The following is a 24,713-nucleotide window of genomic DNA, read 5'->3' as shown; positions in this document are numbered from 1 at the left end:
CTAATATTTCAGTCATGGTCAATGGATCCCCAACTGCTGAGTTTAGTCCCCAAAGGTGTTTGAGCCAAGGTGACCCACTCTCCCATTTTCTATTTAATTTGGTTGGTGAAGGATTAAACATTTTACTGCCAAGGGCTTGCCTTATGGGAATAGTTAAGGGTGTGAAATTAGGTGATGTTGATGCGGTGGTCTCTCATCTATAGTTTGCAGATGATTCTATATTATTCTGTGAAGCTGAAGCTAAGGAGATCAGAAAGCTGAAGAGAATACTAAGGTGCTTTGAGATTATGTCTGGTCTGAGAATAAATTATCACAAAAGTCAAGTATGTGGAGTGGGTGTTCCAGAGGAATCTTTAGCCAGGTTTGCATCTATCCTTAACTGTAAGATTAATAAATTGCCCATGCAATATTTAGGTCTGCCACTAGGAGCTAATCCTAATAGGAAAGATACTTGGAAACCAGTGCAATATGAAGTCTGTTGCAGACTTGCTAGTTGGGAGAGGAAGCTCTTGTCCTATGTTGGTAGGCTAAATTTGATCAAATCTGTCTTGGCCTCACTGCCTGTGTACTATCTATCCTTATTTAAAATGCCTCAAGGGGTAGTTAGAGTGATTGAGAGGCTGTAGGCATCTTTTCTTTGGGAAGGGTCTGAAATAAGGAGAAGGGTCCACCTGGTGAAGTGGGAGGAACTGGTTAAGAGAGTGGATCAAGGGGGCCTGGGGCTGAGAAGAGTGAAGCTGGTTAATGATTGTTTATTAGTTAAATGGTGGTGGAGGTTTGGGTATGAAAAAGAAATGTTGTGGAGAAGGGTGATTTGTAGTAAGTATAAAGTGAGATTTATTGAGTGGGTACCATCTCCCTGTACTAGTAGTAAGGTGTCTAGTGTTTGGATGGGCATCAGCAACATTGCTTCATCAAATGGCCAAATTCTGGGATTTTACATGGATAACTGGAAGATAAAGGTGGGGGATGGGAGTTCAGTCAAGTTTTGGTGGGACAAATGGTGTCACTCTACCTGTTTAAAAGAGGAATTTCTTGGCTTATTTCTGCTGACTGTAGAAAAAGATGAATCAGTAAGAACAGTGTATGCGAGAAAAGAAGTGGAAGGGCATTGGAAGTTCAATTTCAGAAGAAGGTTGTATCACTGGAAAGAGAGTGAGGTTCTTCGGCTTAGAAATCTTCTGGATATAGCTCCTGGTCTTGTGGCTGATCAAGTAGATAAGCTTGTGTGGGTAGCTGCTTCATCTGGTGCTTTTTCTGTGTCTTCTGTTTTTCAGGGGGCTTGTGCAAGTGCTGACCCTAGTTTGAGAATAAGCAAACTGGTTTGGGTTAAATATTTGCCTCCCAAAGTACAATTTTTTGGATGGCTAGCATGAAGGAGTTGACTTAAGACCTCTGTGTTTCTTCAAAAAATTAGTGTGCTTCTGTCACGAACCAAACCCGCCCCTATGGGTTTAGCACCGTAACCGGCCAGTAATCCGAGATTACCGAAGGCCTGCTTAACAGTCAAACAATAATACAGAATACAGGGGCATGGCGGAAGCCAAAACAGTAAATAGACAATGTCCAATGAGCTGTGACAGTCTGTATGTAAAAGGACTTTTCATATATATGCACATTCAGAACAAAAAAGTACATACATACATCATATACAGATATTCAGGTTAGGGACCGGATCCCTACCATAACAGTACAGTACGATGTCATTCAATCTATACAGTAATTACAAAATAGATGCAAAAATGGGGAAACTAAAACACCCCCGAAGCCTTAGCTTGACAGGCTCGGAACCTCGCAGTGAGGCACAGTGGTTGGCTTTGACAAAAGGGAGTCTAACCCACGCTCCTAGCTCCGGTCTGGTGCCTGTACGCCTACATATATATATGAGCAGTGAGCTAAAGCCCAGTGAATAACATAATGCGTAAAGAGGTTAAGAATGAATGTCCTCTCAGTATTGAAAACAGTCAATTGATTCAGTATATCAGTCATTCAGTCATAACAGTCATATGTGGTACATCCAATAACAGAACAGTACAGTAAACAGTAGGTCTTGAAAGACCGAACGGTCAATGATGGCCATCAGTAATGGTTCCAAACATTGGAACCGACAGAGATCTCTATAACAGTAGCAGTAACAGTAACAGTAGTTGCTAAGAATGCCACAATACAGTTCAAAATAGAGGACAACATTCATTCAGTTAACAGTAAACAGTTCAGAAAATAGTTCAATTGATCATTCAGAAAATATTCATTTTCGAACATATCTTTACAATATTGTTACTCATAGAGTTCTGGGCTACAGATAAGCTAGAGCGCGTCTCCGAATGCCAACCCTACATAGTTACAGAGTGAACACACACTAAGCTACACATTTGGGAAAAATAGTAACTTAATCCCTATCTTGACTCGGTGTGGTTCTACATCAATTTCCTTATTAAGATGTCTTAAACTAGGCCTAAGAATGCCTAGAATGAAATGAGGATACAAAGATACACTTAGAAAACATTTTCAGAGTTGTCAGAAAACAGGGGTCTCGCTCGAGTGTGGGATTCCCCGCTCGAGCAGACATGAAAACAAAAGGGTACGCTCGAGCGTAAACCTTCCCGCTCGAGCGGACTAAAAAAGTACTAGATGTGTGAAAATCACGCTCGATTGGGCGCTCGATACCGGCTCGAGCGTGTGACACAAGTCTTCGCTCGAGCGTCCAATACCCCGCTCGAGTGGACTGTAAAACAGTGTAAAGTGCTGGATACACGAATTTCACGCTCGAGCGCCAGTCACTCCGCTTGAGCGTGAGTCCAAAATCTGAAATTTCCAGATTTGAACCTCAAGCTCAAAAACAAGTTTCAATGTACCAAATTCGATCATTTTGGGCTAATTTTCTGGAAAACACTTCAAAACCCATAGTATAACATGTTTCAAAGGTCAATTTGAGAAATCAAAGCCCAAAGGTAGTTCAATTAAATCCAATTTCAAACCCATTGTCATGAACATAACTCAAACATGACATGCATGAGTTTTAACCAATTCAAAGCTTCAATTACATGCTTTAATGAGCCAATTCCTTCTAAAACATGGTAAAATCATGAACTATGATCAAAAGATGAACATGCATGAAACAATCTCATGAACAATAACTTCAAAACTCAAGAATGACAACATGCATGCATGATATATGCTATAATTCAACATTATGAACCAACTTTTAGCTAGAATCTCTAATTTCTCAAGGATCATGCAAGACAACACACAAATACATCAAAGAGAGGTTGAATTCTCTACCTCAAGTCTCCAATCACAAGACTAGAAGCTCAATTATGCAATCAACCTTCAATTTCTTCAAGTCACCAAGCTAAATTTGTTGAAATCACTCTTTCCTCTCACTTTCTCTCCCTAGTCGGCTATAGCTCACAAAAGGGCTGAAGAAATGATATGCAATGTATATGACCAAGTCTCACAAGTGTCTAGCAAGTGGCCCACTAGGATGGCAAATTGGTAATTAAGCCGACTATTGCAATTTATCCTTATTTAATCTAATTAAATCATACCAAATCACATTTCGGATAAATACACCATAAAATCACATAAATTCTAATTATCATAAATCATCAATCAATTTTAGATTCGGCCGCCGATAAGGCCTTCAATTTGCAGTTTAAAGCATACAACATAAACAGATAAATTTCAACAGTCAACAGATAGGTATGCACTTAAACTAGCACATTCAATCAATCAGTTCAGTTCAATTACTTATCATGATCAGTCTCAGTTTAGCAGTAATCAGTGGCTTAATCAGTAATCAGTGGTGAGGGTTATTATAGTTTCAAAACACTGCTTCAACTTTGTGTGTGTTCTGCAAAATTATGAATGAATCTGTGGATCATGTGTTGGTGTCTTGCCCATTTGTTTGGAATGTGTGGGTTGAAATGCTAAACTAGTTGGATGTTCAAGGGGCTTTACCTGGGTCTGTTGAAGGAATAATCTTATGGTGGGATGGGAAATACTTCAGCAAAAAGAGAGGAAGATTTGGCAGGGAGTCCCTCTGGTTATGCTGTGGTTCTTGTGGAAGCTTTGAAATGAAGTTGTGTTTAATGCATCAACTCCAATCTTGTCTGAGGTGTGTGAAGTGATTAAAGTTAGAGTTGCTGTTTGGCTGAAACATTTGTTCACTGAGCATAACTTCACTGTGCAAGATTTTGTGGTTAATCTTAGGCAAGTAAGGAGATGTATCTCTGGCAAGTAGCTGTGAGTTTTCGGAGTGTATCTTGGTTCTGTGTTTTTTTTCTTGTTGCTCTGCTGGTTGTTGTTTCTCCAACTGTGAATGGTGCACCCTCTGTTTCCTAGAGGTAACTCTTGTAATTGTATAACCTGGTTATCTTCAATAAAATGTTTTTCGCTGTTTCAAAAAAACAATAGCATTACCGTGTGTTAGAAACTGCAGGTGGATTAGGAAATTGAATTATTTACAATCATACATCGCATTGTGCATATCATGGATTTGTAAACTAGAGATTTTAATGTTTTGAATTGATTCGATTGGAAATACATGTATTATGTCTTTGGAAAGGGTAAATAAAATGGTAAAACTGTAAGGGGGTGTGGTAATTAATTTGGCCTGTGCGTCCATAGTGTAAGACTGGCGGTAAGTGTTGATTCCATCTAGATAATCTCAACAAAATGGCATAGTTAGCTTGTTTAACTTACTATTTCTTTGAACGCTAGCTCTGTAGATTTACCCATTGTATTTATCATAGTGTTGTTTTAAAAAGGAAGTGTTGGAAAGGTGATTTTTGGAACTCTTGTATAGCATTGTTTCAAACAAGAAAATGTATTTTTTTTATCATGGCATTTCATATGCATTCACCATATGGTATTGTTAAGTATCATCATGTATGTCTTTAAGATTGTTTCTACTGGGTTTTATACTCACCTAACATGGAAAACCATTTTTAAGTGGATTGGTATGCCTCCGTTAAGACAATGGCTTGGGAGGATCTTGGAGCTTGAGGCTCAATTGGTTGTCGTTTTGTTTTATGTTAAAGCCAAGGGTTTCTTTGTATTGAGTTTTAACTCTTTTGATGTAACAGGGCTAAGCCTTGGAAGTTTGTAGCCTCTAAGGTATTTTCTTGCAATGATCCAAGTATTATTCTTGATCATGTGTTAAGGTTGATATTATTGTATCAATGTATATGTCAAGCATGTTGTAGATTCTTGGATAGTATTAAAGACTTTGATGTTATAATGTCATATGTTTATGTAGAATGGTGGCTTTCGCAAGTCTTACGGGTTATTATTATGGATTTAAATGTCTATTTATTTTGAGATGTTACAACTAGCTACATAAACGAATATAATTAAGCATAAAAATTGATACAGAAACAAATTTAGAAATCGAAAAATTGTAAATGGGGTAAAATCTAAATTCTTTAGATAGGATACACAATCAGTTTAGATAGGAAAACACCAATTTAGGGATACAAAATTAGTTTGAAATATTATTCAAACAAATCAACAGTGAAGAAACATTCAAAATTATTTGGAATTGAATGGTTTGAATATCTAATAGTGTTTAAAGGTGTGGATATTCACAGTTTTCATAAATAGAAAAAATATAAATTTTATAAGTTGTAAGTGTAAATATGCACACTTAAATCTATGACACAAAATCTATAAATGTAAAACTTTATATTTTTAGAAACTATTACATTTTTAAGTAATTCAATTAAAAATATGAACATTCAACCCTTTTAATTTGAAAATTAAACATCCAATAAAAAGTATGAACATGCTCATTTTTATTTTTTTTAAAATTTTTTTTGAAAGTATGAATATTTGCATTTATTAGAAAATTTCATTTGGATAACTTATGTTCCATTTGGTGTTATGAAAATTCTTGTGACACATCAAATCTTGTGTGATACAAAAAATTACTCAATTGTCACTAGTTACATAAATGAATATAATCAAGCATAAAAATGGATATTGAAATAGATTTGGAAATTCAAAAATTGTAAATGAGATAAGATATTGAGATTCTTTAGATTGGAAGGCACTAATTTAGGGATACAAAAAGCATTTTGGATATGAAGACATAAATTTAGGGATACAGAATTAGTTTGAAATTAAATGGTTTAAAAATGTAGAGAGTGTTTGGTTTGGCTTGGTTTTGGAAGATAAATTTTCAAAATTTTTTTTGGAGAAAGGGTTTAGAAGTTTTTTTGGTTTGTTTGATTGTATATTTTGGAAATAGTTTTGGAGTATGAGAGTTTGGGATGATTTGATATTTTGTTGTAGTTGAGTAGATGTGTGTAAGAAAAAAACTAATTAAGAAGGAGAGAGAAGAGAGAAAAAGTGATTGATTGATGTGTAGGAGAAAGAAAATGATTTTGAAATTTTTTTTTTCCAAAATCACTAAACCAAACAAAATTTTAAAAAATTTTCTCCAAAATTTATTGCTCAAAAAAAAATCAAACAAGGCCGTAGTGTTTAAAAATATGAATATTCACACATTTTATATCAACAAAATATAACCTTTTGGGAAGCATAAAAGTGTGAATATTTATACCTAATTTTGTAACACAAACACTGTAAGTGTAAAAAATTCACATTCTTAAATACTATTACATTTTTAAACCATTTCATTAAAAATGTGAATATTCATACTTTTCATAAATAAATAAAAATATAAATTTTTAGGAAGTTTAAACTTGTAACTATGAATATTCATATTTAAATTTATCACAAAAAAACTATAATTGTAAAACTTCACATTTTTTAACAATATATTACATTTTTGAACCATTCAATTAAAAATGTGAACGTTCATACTTTTTTACTTAAAAAATAAATCTTCAATAAAAAGTGCGAGTTCACTTGAAAAAAAAATATTCAATAAAAAATGTGAACGTTTATGTTTTTCTACCTTACGGAAGATCAAATCTGTTAGTGGCGACACTCACCTTAACATCTCTCCATAGCGTGTAACATCTCTCCATAGCATGTAATGAAAAACATGGAAGGGTAAAAAAAGTCATGAAATAGCATACGAATTAAAAAAAAAAAAAAAAAAATCCCATGTCACTTTCCAATTTCTCTCAATTTACACACTTAGATGAAATTTTTTCTTAATACAGTTTTATCTTAGAATAAAAATACCATAATACTCCTATATTCTTCCATTGAAATCCTAATTCTAAAATTGCCAACGCCACCTTCTCATTCACCATCTCCTTTCGTCACCTCTTTCTCCTTTCTCTTGTGACCATCTTCCTTTATGAACCATACACTCTCATAAGCCCTTGTCGCAAACCATTCACTTTCGAGGTCTAGGGTAGGAGGGGATGTGTTAAGAGTGACGGGTGATGGAGGGGCTGAGAGTTGTGACAACAACAATGAAAGGGTGGGTGGATGAAAGAAAAATTAAGATTTTAAAATTTAAGATATAGATTTTATTGAAATAAAAATATGTGTCCTGATATTTTTTTTTACTTTTTTATGTGTATACTGAGAATATTTTCATTAAGTGTGTGTATTGAGAAAAATTTATATGTAAAAATACAATTACGCTTGATATATTTGTGAATAAATAGGATTTATTAAGTTATAAAAATTTCCGTAGAATCGACAATAGATAAGTTCTCAAAATTTAATTTTCTAGTAATTTTCTCTTTAATTAATTTTCAGTTAAAAAAATATAATTTCAAGTAGGGTTGTTCACGGGTCGGTCAGCTCGGATTTAGTGTTTGAACCACCACTACCGATCCTTTCGGTTCAATACTTTTTTCATCCGATGTGGACTGCCAGTGTGCCGGAACTCGACTGCACACTGATTCGGTGTTGTCGGTCGATTTCGACGGTTTCGCAAAGAGCTCAAACAACACAGAAACTTTACCATTCACTCAATCAAATCTAAGAAACTAATTCAAAATTTTCAAATACAAATAATGAAATCACACACGCAGACCTCAGAGAATGAAAAGTATTCACATAGAGAGAGAAGGATCTAAAAGAGAAGAGATATGATACATTGAGAAAAGGAACTCATCGTCACCATCAATCTGCTTGCGCCATTACCGCCACGAGTTCGCCACTGCTATTGCCATTTTGATCACCACCATCGTCTTAACCACTGTGAGACGAGTTGGGGAAAGAGCCACCATCACCATCCTTTTGTGAAGAACTATACCAGAGAGAGAGAGAGAGAGATACTTTAAAGGGTTTTGGAGTTCTCTAAGCTGTCTTTAGAGTTACCTAGGATACATATTTTTTTTTAATTTCTTAAAGGGATTTAAGTTCCCTAGGCTGCCTTTACAGTTCTCTAGAATATGAAACATGCGTCCAATCTAAAGGGTAGATATTTTTTTTAAATGTTTTATCGGATCGGATTTATCGGATTTTAATGTGTATCATCCGTGACCGAGCATGAAATTGAAAAAATGGAGAACTAACATCCGTAGCCGACCGTCTTTGTAAATAAAACCGTCCGTAGCTCATCAGATTGGTTCAGATCGGACGGGTTTGTCGGGTCTCCGAGTTCCGTGAACAGCCCTAATTTCAATTATACTCCAACACCACTTAATTTAAGAAGAAAAAAAAAAAAAAAAAAATACTACTGAAGTAACCGTATCATTTTCATAAATGTATGCCCCAAAATCAAACTAAAGTAATAAAAAAAAAAAGAAAAAAAAGAAAGTATATTTGGTTCAATTCTCAATGTTTCTATGTTGGACATCCAAGTCACAGTTCACATAATCTAAGAGAGAGTCGCAATCTCAAAATTCCTCACACACGACTCTCTCACAGTCCCTGGCGATATGGCGATGGCGATGGAGATTTGGGCTTCGTGGACGGGATGGCGATACCGATTTTTGGTAGGCCGACTTCTCACCCACTGTAGAAACTTCTGTGAAATTTTGATTTCTTGTGTTATTTTTGTTGCTGCTTTTCTTGATTTCTCGATTATTTTTTTGGGAAATTGCGTTTGTTGATTGTTGTGTTATTGGTGTTTGAATGTTGATTCTGGTTGTTTTGTATTATTTTAGCTTTGGCAGTGTGTGATTTTCTCTTCTTGGTTGTTGAGAAACTCCAATTGGATGTATTTTAGTTGCTCCTGTTGGGTGTGTATTACCAGGAAAGATAGGGGTATTCAGTTGGCAATGGTATATTGGTTACCCATTATAGCCTAAGAAGCATAGATACCGATAGTGATATGACAAAACTTAAGAAAATAGGGTACGGTTACTGCTGGTATACATTTGTAAAAATATATATTTTAAAATTATTAATAGCGAGTTACACATAAGTTAAAGAATGTTGAAAAATTATAGTGTATTTTTATAATGCAAAATACTAACCTTTAAGAATTATGTATTAATTTAAGTTAGGGGCTTGTTTACCTTTTAAATTTTTAATAGGTCTTGCAAATATTTTATTTCAATATGAAGTCTAATATATTTATATTATAATAATAAAACAATTCACAATTTGTTCCTATGCTTTTTTCTTTGGCACTAGTACAAAATGTTGTATTTAATTTTACTTGCTTATTTATTTATTGATATTTAATTTTACTATTGTTATATTTTTTGTTAATCCTTACTTTATAAGGGATATGCATGAAACAATTAGGATACTTGAATTCGATACTTCAAAATTAAGTATCCGATACTCCAAAATTAATGAAAAATTAATTAAGAAATATCTGATACTTTTAATAAGTATCCAATACTTATCTGCGAGTATCCAAGGAGTATCGGTATCCAATACAGATACAATACGCATACGTCACCCTATTTGAAGTATCCGTACTTCATAGATTATAGCACATAAGTGGAGAGCACACTTTTGCTGAAAGCTACTATATTTTAGAAATGGAAGCTGTTTTAGCTACCTAGTGGAGTTGCTCTTACCTCCCACTAGGTCTCTCATGATCTGTAAGAGCATCTCCAAGGGAGGAGGCAAAAGAGCATCTTGAGGTGTTTTTGATAGTGCAACTGGTTTTCTCCTCCTCGAAAGGACTATGCATAAAATGCCCATTTTGATTTTGGCTATCCACAACTAGCTAGCCTTCATTGAGAGGCAAAAGGATTTCCTGCTAAAATTGTTTGCTCCCTTCATCGTTTGAAATATTTTTTATAACAATAATTTAATATATTTTAAAAAATAATAATTTAATTATTTATTTAAAAAAAATATTTGCAAATGTGACATCAACATATGCAACATGTCATAAAAAGATTATTTATTCATTTATCTATGGTTAGGGTTGACCATTGATTCAATAGTTAAGACTTGGACTAATAACCTTGAGGTTATGGGTTCAAGTCTTGGGACCACCATTTTGTGCATTATGCCAAAGGTTAGGCGTGTACTCAATCTTTTTCCTCCTAAACACACATTAATGTGTACTAATTGGGCGTTGTTTTTTATTCATTTATCTATGCTTATAAAATTTTTCTTTTAAAAATTAGTTAAGTTAGTTTGATTGATTAGCTAAAATAAAGAGTGGTTGGAGTGCACACTAGCTAAATTAGTTGGGCAAAATTCTTTTAAAAATTAGTTAAGTTAGTTTGATTGATTAGCTAAAATAAAGAGTGGTTGGAGTGCACACTAGCTAAATTAGTTGGGCAAAATAAAGAGGGTATTTTTCTGTGTACTTTTGCAAGGCATTTTGCCTCTTACCCTTGGAGTTGCTTTAACTCTGAAATAGTGTGTCTAAATAGGAGTATTATGCATTAAATACGGTCTTAATGAGGAGCTCACTTCTTAGATATCACCAATGTTGGGTCTCAATCTTGCAATGGTAATTTCCTTTAATTCATACAGTAAGCCCTCTCATTCATCTGCCTTCATAGACACTCTGAATAGCCATATAAACACTTCTATTGCTTACAATGGTAGTATGAACGTCTATTGGATGAGTAAAACTTTAATACAATGGTGATACTACGTCATGGCATGTATATGGTATCACCACCCAATAATAAATTAATATGTGCACATACTGAGCTCCACTAAGCAGATGTAGTAGTTGTTGGATTGTATTGTATTTGGTAATTTAATATGGACTAGTGCTCTCTCTATGTTAAATGGACTCGGGTATAGGTGTTGAGTGTGTATCTAAACGTTGGACCCATCAAACCTCAAATTTAACGATATGTGGACTCAGGAAAAAAAAAAAAAAAAAGGTTATATTTTTATTCTATTGTTTTGGATGAAATGGTGCTATATGTCTAATAGGGATTTTACTCATTTTATAGCAATTATATAACAATATATACGTATAATGATAGTGTTGAATATAAATATATAAGAAGTGTCTAATGGAAAGTATCGGACACATATTCCATACTTTTGTCCAAGCAATATAGATATACATATCAGTGATGAAGTGGTGTCACTGATATACTAATTCTTAGGACCTCTCTTCTACCATCCCCATCATGGAGTTAGTTGAAGCCATCTTGTTGTGTGAAAGAGAACTATTAACCAAAGAAACAGTGCCTTCTCTTGTTTATCATCCATGGACATTGCAAAATGCAAACTTGAAAAAGATGACAAAAAACAGTTAAAGAATTAGATTCAAAACATCATTCAAAACAAAAGCACCAATCTATGAAAACTAGTCATCTCTTCTTTTTTTTAATTTGTGTTTTGGTGAGGTCAAGGCTTCTCTAGTTGACCAAAAATTGATCTGATTCAATTGTTTCATGCTTTCTCAACTTTGAATATATATATATATATATATTTTAACTTGATCAGATTTTCATGATAATGTTGAGTGCCTGAGAGAATTTCAGCGAACAATCCTGCTTATCGATTTGACTAAAGTCTATGAGGCATAGAGACAGATACAGAATACTGATGTAATACAATACAAATATGGTGATATAACTAACTAGGACTAGCTGCTCAGTTGGTTAGAATCTTTGTACCTCTCTAACAAGTCAAGGGTTTAACTCTTGCCACATGCAAGCCTCCCCCTCCTCCAAACTACCGTGCCTAATGTACCAATAAAAAAAAAATGGTCAGAAACTTCTATAATTTTCTAATGCAAGATGCTAAACTTTAGGTATTAGTTAATTTACTTTTAAATTTTTAATATATCCGCAGCTTACCCTTGTAGTTTTCCCTTCGCACTGAAATGTTGTTACATGTGAAAATTTTATATGCATGTAGGTCAACTTTAAAATTTAAGGCCCAGGCCTAAGACTAGGACCATGGGCTTTGACGGGTCAAGAGGGTGGGCTTAGGCCAGCCCATTCTAGATCCTAAAGCCCAAGCCTGCCTATAGTCATAAAAATATGGGCTTAGGTCCGAGCATGGCCAATTTGGACCCTAAATTAAGTTTTTATTTTTTTTAAAATTTTTTTTATATTAAATTTAAAATTAATTGGGAAATGAATAAGGAATTATAATACAAAAATTTGGGCTTATGGACCAAATTTTGGGCTGGGCTTTGGGTATCCCATCGAGCCGGATTAATGGTTGGGTCATAAATCCTATCCTATAGGTATAGGAGCTGATTGTGAATCCCGTACCTGTGGTTTTGCAAGTGATGAAGGTTGGTCTTTTGCATTGATAGATGAGGTGGTTATGTCTTACAAATGAAAATAGAGGCGGGGTTCTTCAATATGTATTTCTTCGTCTATAGTTGTATCATTTTCGTTGTCAAGGATATTTTCACTGTGTTTGATGGGTGTTAGCATCCTGCTAACAATCTTTTTGTGGATGAGGGGTGGGGTGGATATGCAAATGCTTAACTTGGCGTGTTTTCAAACTATGTCGGATGCTTGTAGTCATGATGCTATATGTTTTTTGTATCTATCCCATGAATTGCAGCTTTGTTGCTATTTATCCTCACATGTGGCAAAAATAATGGACAATTGAATATTAATTGATAATCTTCCTTACTATCTTCGCATGTATATTCACCCTTTCTAGGCTCAAATAAGTTCATCTCCATTATTTCAAAATTTTACATACTATATAATGTTTCTTGTAATTAATCATCCCAATTATATGTATCACTGATCTCGATCTAAACATTGTTCAACAACTTCAAAGAGCACACATGAATGTGGGAGAGAGAACTGATTAGCATACTATGCATCCAGCCTTAAAATGAAATAAGTGGACTAGATTTATTCTAAGTGAGCCTCACATCACACCAAATTTGAATCTACATCATACACTTACATTTCAAGGTACAAATTTTTTCTAAAAATTGATATATTGCAGTGTTCTATTTTAATCGGAATTTTTTTTATTTATATTTTTGATGTATATGTATACAAAAAAGTACAAAAGAGTCCATCAACAATACTGCAATATTCTTGCTCATAAGAATTTGAAAGTAAAACTTTCATCAAAATTAACCCTGAACTTCCTCAACCCATATCCTTTTTGCATGGTTAAATTATGAACAAATTTTATGGGTAATGCTAAAGATTCCTAAAATACCACCCTTAAATTTATCCACACTGGTGTGGCATTGGGTTGGGTCTTCATTGATTTATTCGTAAATAAATCAATAGCTGACATGCAACAACACATGTCATTGGAGATAAATTTAGAGTCTATGGTTTATAGGCCTAAAGCATTTTTCAAAATAATAGTCTACAATTCTAACTAATTTTAAAAATAAAATAGGATATAATTGTTCTCATAATGATATTGACTAAATAAATCCTATAACAGAAAACTACTTTTCTAGAATGATATTCCACTTTAATTATGTGAGCACATATTTGATTTTAAATATAAGAATTTGAGGAAAGTAATCTGGGAGGCTTTATTTTTTGCTAGTTTGTGGTCCTTAAGAGAGTGGCAAGGAATGGTTTGGTTTTCAATAATAAGAATTCTAATTGGGAAGATATTGTGGAACCCTCAAAGAAATGGTTGCAATTTGAGTCAAGTACTCAAAAAAATGTTTTTCATTTTTCTATTTGATTTTGTCAAATACATTGCAGGTGTTAGAGAATTGATGCATAAGGTAGCAGGTTGGTTGATTAGGATTGCTTTGGATATCAATGAATGACAGTTGACTGTTGTTAAGGTATTGTTGTGGTGCTTGGTGATTCCCTGTGTTTTGGGATGTGGTGCTTTATAATTTTGAGCTTTGGCTTTCTGACACTTATTAAGTGTGTTTGGTTTGAGTTTTCTGGATTAAGTTTTTTGAAAATTGAGTTTTTTGGTTTTCGTGTTTTTTTGTTTTTAGTGAATATTTTTTAAATTTTAAACATCTTTTTTACTTTTTAGATGCACCGTACTTAGATGTATCTAAAAAGTAAAAATTTGTGAAAAAATATTTTAAAAAATTCATAAATTCATAAAAATACAAAAAATGTACTGAATTCTTGTATTTTTTTTGTATTTTTGGTATTTAGTGAATTTTTAAAAGATTTTTTTTACAATTTTTTTACTTTTTAGGTGTATTTATGTTAGGTGTGTCTAAAAAGTAAAAAAAATGCTTAAAATATTAAAAAATTTCAGTAAAAACAAAAAACCATGGAAAATAAGAACGTAGAATTTTTTGAAAAGTGTTTTTGGAAAAATGGAACCAAGTAAAATGTTTTTGGAAGGGTTGTTTGATTACTTGTTCTTTATGAAGCACGGATATTTCTAAAAGGGCAACTTATCTGTATCGTATCCGTATCGGATATTGATACTACTTGGACACTAGTAGATACGTATCGGATACTTATTAAAAGTTTTGAATATTTCTTAATTAATTTTTCATTAATTTTGAAGTATCGGATACTCCAAGTCATGTATTACTTTTGCGAAATTAGAATTATAGTATTTCTTACATACTATTATAATATAATATAATTGCGAGGATAAATACAAGAATATTTTTTCAATACTTTGCTTAGTTCTTTAATAAGAACATAGTGAATTAAAGTAATATAATTTGTCAAATTGATTTATTCTTATTGTATCATGCTCATCCCTTATAACTACATAGAAAGTAAGAATTAGAAAATAAAATAAAATTAAATATCGTTGTTCTATTATTGTAATTAATACCTAATTCTTAAATATTAGTATTTTTCATTATAAAATTACAATATGGTTCTTCAACATTTTTTTAGCTCATGTGTAACTGATGACTAATAATTTTTTTTTTAAAAAGATATCTTAGCCGTACTTGTATCCTATTTTTTTAGATGTCATATCACCGTATCCATATCGTATCGTATCTGTATCTCGTATTTGTATCCATGCTTCTTAGCTTGTTCTTTGATAGGGGAATATTGTTGTTGGCATCTTCTCCACTTTTCTTTGCTTTTATATATATATATATAAATATTTTCTTGTTTTTGCTCACATTTTGTTGGTGTAATCTCAGTGTAATCCTCTTGTACTCTTTTCAAATCATCAATAAAAGTACGGTGCTGAGAAAAATTAATAAAAAATTGTCTCATGTAAGATGTGAATGTACACAGGACTTGAAATGTTTAATTGAGAAGAACAGAACTGAAAATGCTTAAGAATAACTGAACTGAACTGAACATCTGACTTTAGAAGAAACTGAACTGAAACTTTCTAGGTGTGCTTGAACTAGTGACCTCCATCACCCTTAACTCCTGAACAAGAAACATTATAAGGAAATGGAAGGACTGAATGCAATGTTTGCAAACTAAGAAGATTATCAAAAAAAAAAAAAATTACTGTATGTGAAGAGGGGACAAAAAATAATAAACTGTACAACACCTTAAGTATACTAGTCTCAGAGAAAATGTGTATAACAAGGACTAAGACCCATATTAGAAAACTTGTTTGGATTGTTATTATTTGCCTTCTTTACCTCAGGCATAGGTGCCTCAACCTAAATAAAAAATAGACAATTTAGTACCATTGGCATGGATTTAGTGATACAGGCCTTTTTCTTATTGTTTATTTCAGTGTTATTAAAGGTGATAGGTGTACCAAGGTCTCCTGGGGCCTAGGCTCAAGGCGCAAGATGAGACGCAGGCTTCACCAAAGTATAGCACACCTTATACGGAAAAAAATATAATTTAATATAAGTAAATAATTTAGAATTCAACATAAACAAAATGCAATGTTAAACATTTAGTGTTTTTTGGAGATTAGGAATTAGGACTAATTTTTCTTCTATCATTGATTTGGGGTTGAATGTCCTATGTATTGACATCTATAATAAGAGTAGGCATTTTCTGTAACTTCATCATATTAAATCAATTGTCAGATTTTAAACAAAACCAATTAAAGTAACAATAAAAAAAGTCCTTAAGATCCAAGCCTTGGGCCAATTAGGCCCCTTATCACAGTCATCTAGCCTGAAACACTACAAGTAGGGGTATTCACGGGTCGGTTTGGACCGGTTTCACTATCAACTCGCCACCCAAACCGACCATCACGGGTAGGAGAATTTAACATCCGATTTCGACCGTAGACAGTTCGAAATCGCAAGCATCGGGCCTTACGGTTTGTCGGTCAGAATCGGTTGAATTCTCGGGTGATTTTTCCATCAACAGCTTATCCTTCTCTTGCGCATAGACAAATATACATACAGACAGATTTGTGAAAGACAAGGAAAGTAAGAAGAGGGTTGTGGTATGTTGTTGACATTCATAGCTTTTCGATCTAATCCAAGAGCATCAAAACAGAGCGATCTGGATAATGGTTGTTGATGACCGAATGGATCTGGATGCAATAAACCATCAAAGTCAGAGAGGGGTTGAAAGAGGATGTGTTTGGAGAGAGAGAGAGAGAGAGAGAGAGAGAGGGGCATTACAGTTCTGCGAGAAAAAATGAAGAGTGAACAGTAGACAAACAACAATACATAAAACATGTATATCATAACATCATGTATATATGATGATGTGGCTATAATCATATATATTAAATATATATATACAATTAATCACATGCATCCATGTATTGAAAATATCAATCTGTCTGTGTTATAGGGTTAGGCACTAGACTACCTTACTATTGGTCAAATGTTTTTTTTTTTTTTTTTTTTTCTTGCATTTGAAATGTGAAACGAAAGGGAAAAGAAAGGTTTGACCCCTTTTTTTTAGCCATGTGCTACTTTTTCTGTAATTGATACAGAGACTTAGGTGAAATCAACCTGACTGTGCTATAGGGTTAGGCACCAGACTACCTTACTATTGGTCAAATGTTTATTGAGTTTTTTTTTTTTTCCTTGCATTTGAAATGTGAAACGAAATGGAAAAGAAAGGTCAGACCTATTTTTTTTGAGCCATGTGCTACTTTTTTTGTAATTGATACAGAGACTCAGAGTTTTGATTATTATTATCACGTGAAGAGTAAAGGTGTAATTTTGGCCCGGCCCGGTCCCATGTCGGGCCTTGCGGACTCCCGCTAAAAAATCGGGCCGGGGCAGGCCGGCCCACGGGCCAAAAAAACTAGGCCCAGGCCCAGGGGTATTCGGGCTATGGGTGGGCTAGCGGGCCGGGCCCCTGGGCCTGGGCTCGGGCTTTGGGCAAGCCTAAACAAATTTTTTATTTTTTTAAATTTTTTCTATCAAAGTTTTATTATTTTTCATTAAAAATAACACTGGACCTCGGGTGGACCGGGCCTTGAGCAGGCCCATGGGCGGGCCAAGCGGGCTGGGTTGGGCTTTAAAACGATGGCCCAGGCCCAAGGCCTTGGGCTGGACTTGGGCTCAGGCCTAAACGGGCCGGGCCCACCTCGGGCCACAGGCGGGCTTTGGGCCGCCCACGGGCTGTGGGCCAAAATTACACCCCTAGTGAAGAGTGAAGATATTTAATTCCTATAAGCCTATTAGACTATTTTTCGAGCGGTTCGGATTTAGTTGGTTCCCAAGGAACACCGTCAACCGACCGAAACATTGATAAATTTTACATACAAGGACCGAGCCGACTGCGAAGGCTTTTTGAAACCGACCATAATCATTCGGTTCGGTTCGGTTCGGTTCGGTTCAGTTCGGTTCGGTTCGTTTCGTTTCGTTTCGGATTGGTCGGTTTCATTGGGTGATTCGATTTTTTGAACACCCCTAACTACAAGGTGCAAACCTTGGGCTTGGACGGGACTTGAACCTAGGCACACGCCTAGGCAAGTCTTATCGAAGTTGCTTGGCTTGGAACACTACAAGGTGCAAACCTTGGGCCGAGATGAGACTTGGGCCTAGGCGCACGCCTAGGCGCGCCTTTAATGACACTGGTTTATTTCCATTTCTTGCATGCAAAGTATGATAAAGAGTATTAACAAATAAAGTTCTAAGAGAGATACTGTCTGTACAGAGGCAAACTTTGGTGAACGCTTAGTAGCAGGAACCTTCTATTTGAGTGGTGTTTCGTACTAAGAAATGCGATTCTGTGCTCCCAAGTAAGAAACTCGCTCCCGTCAATAAGGAAACTCTCTCTCAATTGAGATAGAAATCTCACAAACTTACAAATTTCATAGAAATAAAAGAAAAACAACTTAAGCTTATTCTAATAGTTTCTATTTATATAATATTTATTTATACTTAACAAAGACAATTTGTAATTGACATAAATCTCTAATATATCTTTATATGTTAATACATATACTACAACTAAGCAACATAAAATAATTGTTAGAATATCTTTATATATTTAATAAATAAATATATACACGCTCCCATAGCTGCTCCCAACATAAGAAACTTCTATTTTCCCTCGCTCCTCCCTCCCCGCTCCCACTTTCACTACAGCCCCCGGCCCCACTTTGTGTAACTAAGGTTCAACGACCCATCTCAAAGCTTGTGTAGGTTATCGAGGCCCCACCAGTACTAATTGTTGATGTACTAGGTAGGTTATACATGGGAACTGGCATCTTCATTGGAAGATTTGGCATTGCTGCCTCAAAATGAAGCACTTGAATAGCTTGCCTTATTGATGGCCTCAGACTTTGGTCAGGATGAGCACACCACAGGCCAACAATCATCAAACACTCTGCCTGCTTCACCTCAAAATTCATATTAATCTTCTCATCTACAGCTGAAAGAAGTTGCCCGCTTCCATAGAGCTCCCAAATCCACTCCACTAACCCAGTCTGAGACTCTTCATCTCTGGTATCTACCGATTTTCTCCCAGCAGCAATTTCTAATATAACCACCCCAAAGCTAAAAACATCGGTCTCTTTACTTGCCTTGCCTGTACTTATGTATTCTGGTGCCAAGTAGCCTAAAGTTCCAGCCAAACCGGTTGTTTGGGGGCCTAATTCATGGTCCATAAGACGAGCTAAGCCAAAGTCTCCAAGCTTGACATTGAAGTTTGAATCTAGCATTATATTGCTCGACTTGATATCCCGATGGACCACACATTGCTCCCATTCCTCATGTAGATAGAGCAATGCAGAGGCCAAACCAAGAGCTATCTTGTGTCTCAAGGCCCAAGTGAGAGGACTCTTCTTGCCAAAGAGGTGAGCATCAAGGCTTCCATTTGACATAAACTCATAGACAAGAAGAAACTCACCTTTGTCATGGCACCAACCCATGAGCTGCACCAAATTCCGGTGTCTCAATTGGCTGATAATCTTCACCTCAGTTATGTACTCCTTTTTCCCTTGTTTAGACCCTCTTGAGATTTTCTTCACAGCTACAGTCATATCTAAATCACTAAAGTACCCCTTGTAAACGCAACCAAATCCTCCTTCTCCCAATTTTCTTTGGCCAGAGAAGTTGTTAGTAGCCGAAACAAGATCTATGTAAGAGAACCTTCTTGGTCCAGCACCTCTTTCAAGATCATCATTGATCGATGTCAAGTTAGTCGACTCCGCTGTTTCCCTTCTATTATGTCTCCTTTTCCACAAAATTATAGATGTTATGATCCCCCCCAAAATCAAAACACCCACTGAAACTGTTAGGCCTACTATTAATCCAATCTTTTTCCCCTTCTTTGTGCTTGTGTCTTTTGTATCCAAACTTGACCTAAACTCCCATGATTCAAGCATGTGACGCTCTACGTTCTGACCGGTAGCAGCTGCAAATCCAACCTTGACCCACTCTGGTAGAACCTCCTTTAGGTCAATTTGATAAGAAAGACTTGAATTCCCTTGAAAATTAGGGTTTACCTGATAGGACCAGAACACACTCAAATTCTTAGTAGTGGCATTGTAAGTAATCCAAGCATCGGCTTTATCTCCACTATGCAAGCTAGCATTCCAAGGGGTGGTAATGGCCGATGCAATGGAATTGTTATTGATCCCAACATGCTCATATGAAGGATCCCATTCAGGATTTGGAAAGGAATCGAACTCGACCACAACTATTTGGTTCCGGGATGAATCACTAGTTGTGGTATTGAACAGTCCTAGGAAGCCACCTGCCGAGTTTGGTGGGATATGGAAATCAACAGGAGCAAGGAAGAATGCAATCCCGTGACCATAGTTGCTAAGCCCTTGGGTATTGATGATGAAGGAGAAATGGGTGGTGAAGTCAGAGACCTTTCCAGTGTTGGAGTCCCAGAGCCGCACACTCTCTGCATAGGTGGCCCAGCCAACACGACAGAGATAATTGATTTTGTTGAATTCAACGGCTCCAACAGAAGGTACTGCATCTCCTTCATAGACTATGTTGGTTGCATCAGGATCAAAGCGAGGTATCTGGAAATAAACTGAACTTGCCAAGGGAAGAAGAAAGAAGAAAAAAGAGGAGGAGAAGAAGAGAATAATATGAGCATTTGGAGATGTAAATGAAGTTGGAATGTTGTAGAAAGAGATGGCCATGATTGACAATTGGGACCAGTAGTTGAGCAAGTACATGGTATGCTGGCTCTTGAACTTTATAGAACTTTTATACTGAAACTAGCTATAGCCTAATGTTAGTTAATAATTTTGTTTTGTTTAGGTATTTGAGGCTCTTTGTCTAGTCTAGTCATCAGGTACATATAGAGTCCTTTGTCCTACAGTTATACCCAATTATTGGGACAGGTCCTACAATGGTCTGCAAGAGGTTCAAGTACTTCATGTGATTCGAACGCATGTCACTCAGCTGACCCGTTCAATTAGCTATAATCTAAATCTTGATGGTCAAGTTTCACCTACTAGATTATTCAATACCTGGAAGAAGCTTCATTGAAAGGGAAGCATATTTATTCAATACCTAGAAGAAGCTTCAATGCAAGGGAAGCATATATCTGAAAAAATAAACAATGACTGGAGCTTTGTAAATCCTTTGCCGCCACAACAGTGTCAACCTTAAAAAGTCAAAATAAAAAAAACAATTTAGTGATAATCTCAAACATTACTTGCACATTACTGTCCAACTAATCTGCAGAAAACTAAAACATTTATTGCCGTGAAGTTCAACAAACTTAGCTGCTGTTTCTTGTGATTGAAGTTCAACTCTTTCGTTGAAATGTAATTGGTTGACGAAAACATCCAATAGTAATACAACTTGATTCAATTGTGAACAGTTCATAAGAATATAAAAAGGGACTAGACTATACAAACAAATCATCACAAAGAGTTGACCCCGAAAGGTTGGCATCTGAAAGAAGGTGCAAAATTTAGGACAGAATAATTTGCTTACTAAAATTGCATTTCTTGTCACTTTCTATAGATGAAATGAAGTCCAGTTGTGTTAGGGGCTAGTATGGTTCGGTTTAAAAGTAAATCGATGACTAAATCACTACTTAGGTCCATGAAATTTGGAACCAAACCAAATTATAAAAACCACACCGAACTAGTAACATGTAGTTCAGTTCGGTTCGGTCATTTTGTAATGACGATCTTTAGAAACTTGTCATCATTTACAATTCTAGCGGTTGGTACACACGATATATGTGTAATTCAAGTAAGTGAAAATAAGAACAAATAATAATAAAATTAATATCATAATGTGTACTGTTCAAGTGGTAAGAGTTTTCTTTCTTAGATTAAAAGTCTTAATTTCAAGTCTTGTATACTTCAATATTTTTTTGGGTAAGTATTTGCACTTCTATATAACTTTTTTGTTTTATTTTAACTAGAGAAATGAGAGACACACGGCATAAGGAGAAGCAAGCAAATGCTTGGACACCAAGTCCAACTTTCAGTTTATATAATAATAATAATATAGATAGTATAGATGATCACAAAATATTTTTGACAATCTACTAAAACATTAGATAATAATTCAATATTTTTCAAGCAATGATGGTTTAGATGAATGCTTAGAATTAGTTCTATCACAGTAAGATTAATTACTTATGTGTATACATATATATTTGTATATAGGTTTGATTCTAAATTGAAACCTTAACTACAAAATCATGGATTAAACCATGAGGTACAATTTGCTTATTTTAAGAACTAGAACTAAACCATGCAATGGGTTCTATAATTGTAGATGTGATCCATACACTTTGAAAGAAAGATTGCAGTTTTAAACCAATCACAAATTATATTTTGTTTACTTAGTCTATGAAGTATGACATGAAATACTTTATTAATGATTTTGTAGAAAATATTAAAAAATAATTCTATAGACACTAGCACTCATATTAAAATTTATTATAAGAACAAGAAACCATATATTATTGGTGGTCGAAAGTAATTATTCTTGGACATCTAATGATGTTTGAACAAGTGTGCTTTAGTAAGTTTTTTAATATGAAAAACTTAATATAAAAAATTTGTACATATAATGTTGCTTAATAATTGGTACACTACATCAATTTTGATGAGTTGGTTTACCATTCCATTAAAAATATGACAAGTGTACTAAATTACTAAATTATTGTCTTTTGCATTTGCAAAAACCCTTCTCTCCTCTCTCCTCTCTTCCCTCAAAATCTCTCTCAAATTTTCTCTCCTCTTTCCATCAAAGTTCCCCCTCCATTTTTTTTTTTTGTTTATTCTTTTATCTAATTTCAAATATGAGATTTCCATAGAAGATCTATTCACCTGCTCCATCATTTCCCTTTCTAAAAAAAATTAGTATGTTGGGGATGACTTTTTGATTTTTTAGGAAAAGATATGCAAAAAATAGAGAGAAAAGAGAATTTTTAACTTTTTGGTATGGGTTGTTAGCTTTTAGCCTTTTTTGTAACTTTTTAACTTTTTGACTAAACCAGTTACTTCCCAAACGAGGCCTTAATAATACTTTCTCATTCTCAACTCATAAAAGAGAAATTTTGGATAATTTTTTTTAGCCTGTAGATTTGTAGAATAATTATAATGGTGTTTTGTCTTCTCTTTTGGTTTGGTGTGGTCTGGGTTGTACTGATGAAAAGGCCCGGTGCTTTCTCTTTGTAAAGGGAATCAATAAAACTATTTGCTGTTGTTTTCTTTTGTGTTACTTTATGCTTCATGTTCCATCAATAAAAAAACTTCATTTCATTTTTCTTGGTGAATATAATGGTAAGAGATAAAAGACTGGATTTTTTCATCAGAAATTTTCGAATCAGTTGAGAATGGGAAAGTATTGAGAGGGGGAAATGATGGAGTAGGTGAATGGATTCTCTGTGAAAATTTCAGATTTGAAATTAGAGAAAAAGAACAATAAAAAAGAAAAAGAAAAAACATTGATGGAAGGAGGAGAGAGAGTCTGAGAAAGGAGAGAGGAAAAAGTGGAGAGAATGGTTTCTGGTGGTCCAAGAGACAAGAATTTAATAATTTAATACCCTTGTCATGTTTTTAATGGAGGAAAATTATACAATAATTCGTTAAAATTGACGTGATGTACCTGTTACATTGAATATTCTTCGTAAAATTGACTTTACTAGTACATGTGACTTATTGGCTATTTGTACCACATACGTCCAAAAACTAAATTTTTTAAGTAGCTTTGACTAAGTGTATCGTAGTTGGTTATTAAGAGCAAATGGTATGGATTGCGGGCCCATTGTTGACTTGCACATTGGGAGTCAGATATATATAAATTTAGGATTAATTATACTTTTCATTCATATAATTTTATTTAAATTTTATTGTAGTTCATATTATTTCATTTTAAATAATTTGGCTCCTACACTTTAAATCTAGTTGCAGTTTGTTTTTCTGTCTAAATTTTGTTAATTTTGTCTGTATGTGTACCTTAGAAAATTGACAAGTATTCTAAAATTACTAATTTCAACCTCCAATGTAGACAGAAGAATCAAGTTAAAACTAGCCTTAAAGTGTATGAATCAAATTATTTAATTTGAAATTATAGGGATTAAAGTAAAATTTGAATCAAACTACACGAGTAAAAAGTGTAATCAACTCAAACCATATTAACCATGAAAAAGTGCCTTGAATTTTATCCCAAAACGAAGTGTATAGTTTAGATTTAAAATTAGTAGATGTAGGCTTCACCTAGAATGATTGTGATTTATAAATTTCTGAGAATTTTTCTTAATAATTTTTCTGAGTATGTAGTATTGTTATTAATTTAAAGAGCAAAATGTATAAACACATTGATAGAAAAAAAAATATAAAATTACAAAAATCCAGAAGTTTGACGTACTACTATAGAAAATTATGATAGCATTTGATAGAGTTTTGTAAATATGATTTGAGAATAGAGTTGTATTTTGAGTTTGTGAGTTTTGGAATTATGATTTGAATGTGGAAAATTTGTTTGGTGAATGAATTTTGAATTGAGTGAGAAATTTTTTATGTGACATGTGATATTTGATATAAAGACTTACAATTTATAATCAAATACAACTCAAAATTCTATTTAAAACTCATAATTTTTTTTTTTTTATATTTAAACTATAAAAAATACCAGGTGCCAATTGTTAAAAAAAAATAAATAAATACAAAAT

General features: G+C 34.3%; 1 protein-coding gene and 1 long non-coding RNA gene across 6 annotated transcripts in view; one reads left to right on the top strand and one right to left on the bottom strand.

Moving 5' to 3' along the window:
• The first annotated feature begins 8,504 nt into the window (after positions 1 to 8,504).
• Positions 8,505 to 24,713, top strand: part of LOC114301989 (uncharacterized) — a 71,009-nt gene continuing 54,800 nt past the window's right edge. For 2 of the 5 annotated variants that reach the window (XR_014340550.1, XR_014340551.1), the window contains exons 1-2: positions 8,735 to 8,870; positions 13,971 to 14,056. This is a non-coding gene — a long non-coding RNA (uncharacterized LOC114301989). Of the gene's footprint in view, positions 8,871 to 13,970; positions 15,420 to 15,909; positions 16,203 to 24,713 lie in introns of those variants that run through there. The other 3 variants (XR_014340554.1, XR_014340548.1, XR_014340543.1) reach the window with 3 other exon arrangements.
• On the bottom strand, positions 18,448 to 20,909 carry LOC114292377 (L-type lectin-domain containing receptor kinase IX.1). The gene has a single exon (XM_028236320.2). The coding sequence runs from the start codon at positions 20,740 to 20,742 to the stop codon at positions 18,721 to 18,723; it is 2,022 nt and encodes a 673-aa protein (XP_028092121.2). The 5' UTR covers positions 20,743 to 20,909; the 3' UTR covers positions 18,448 to 18,720.

Source organism: Camellia sinensis, chromosome 1 (assembly GCF_055761805.1).
Source record: "Camellia sinensis isolate YWXY chromosome 1, ASM5576180v1, whole genome shotgun sequence".
In the NCBI taxonomy this organism is placed as follows: domain Eukaryota; kingdom Viridiplantae; phylum Streptophyta; class Magnoliopsida; order Ericales; family Theaceae; genus Camellia; species Camellia sinensis.
The sequence above is the reverse complement of the archived record's forward strand: the minus strand, read 5'-3'. Positions and strand labels throughout refer to the sequence as shown.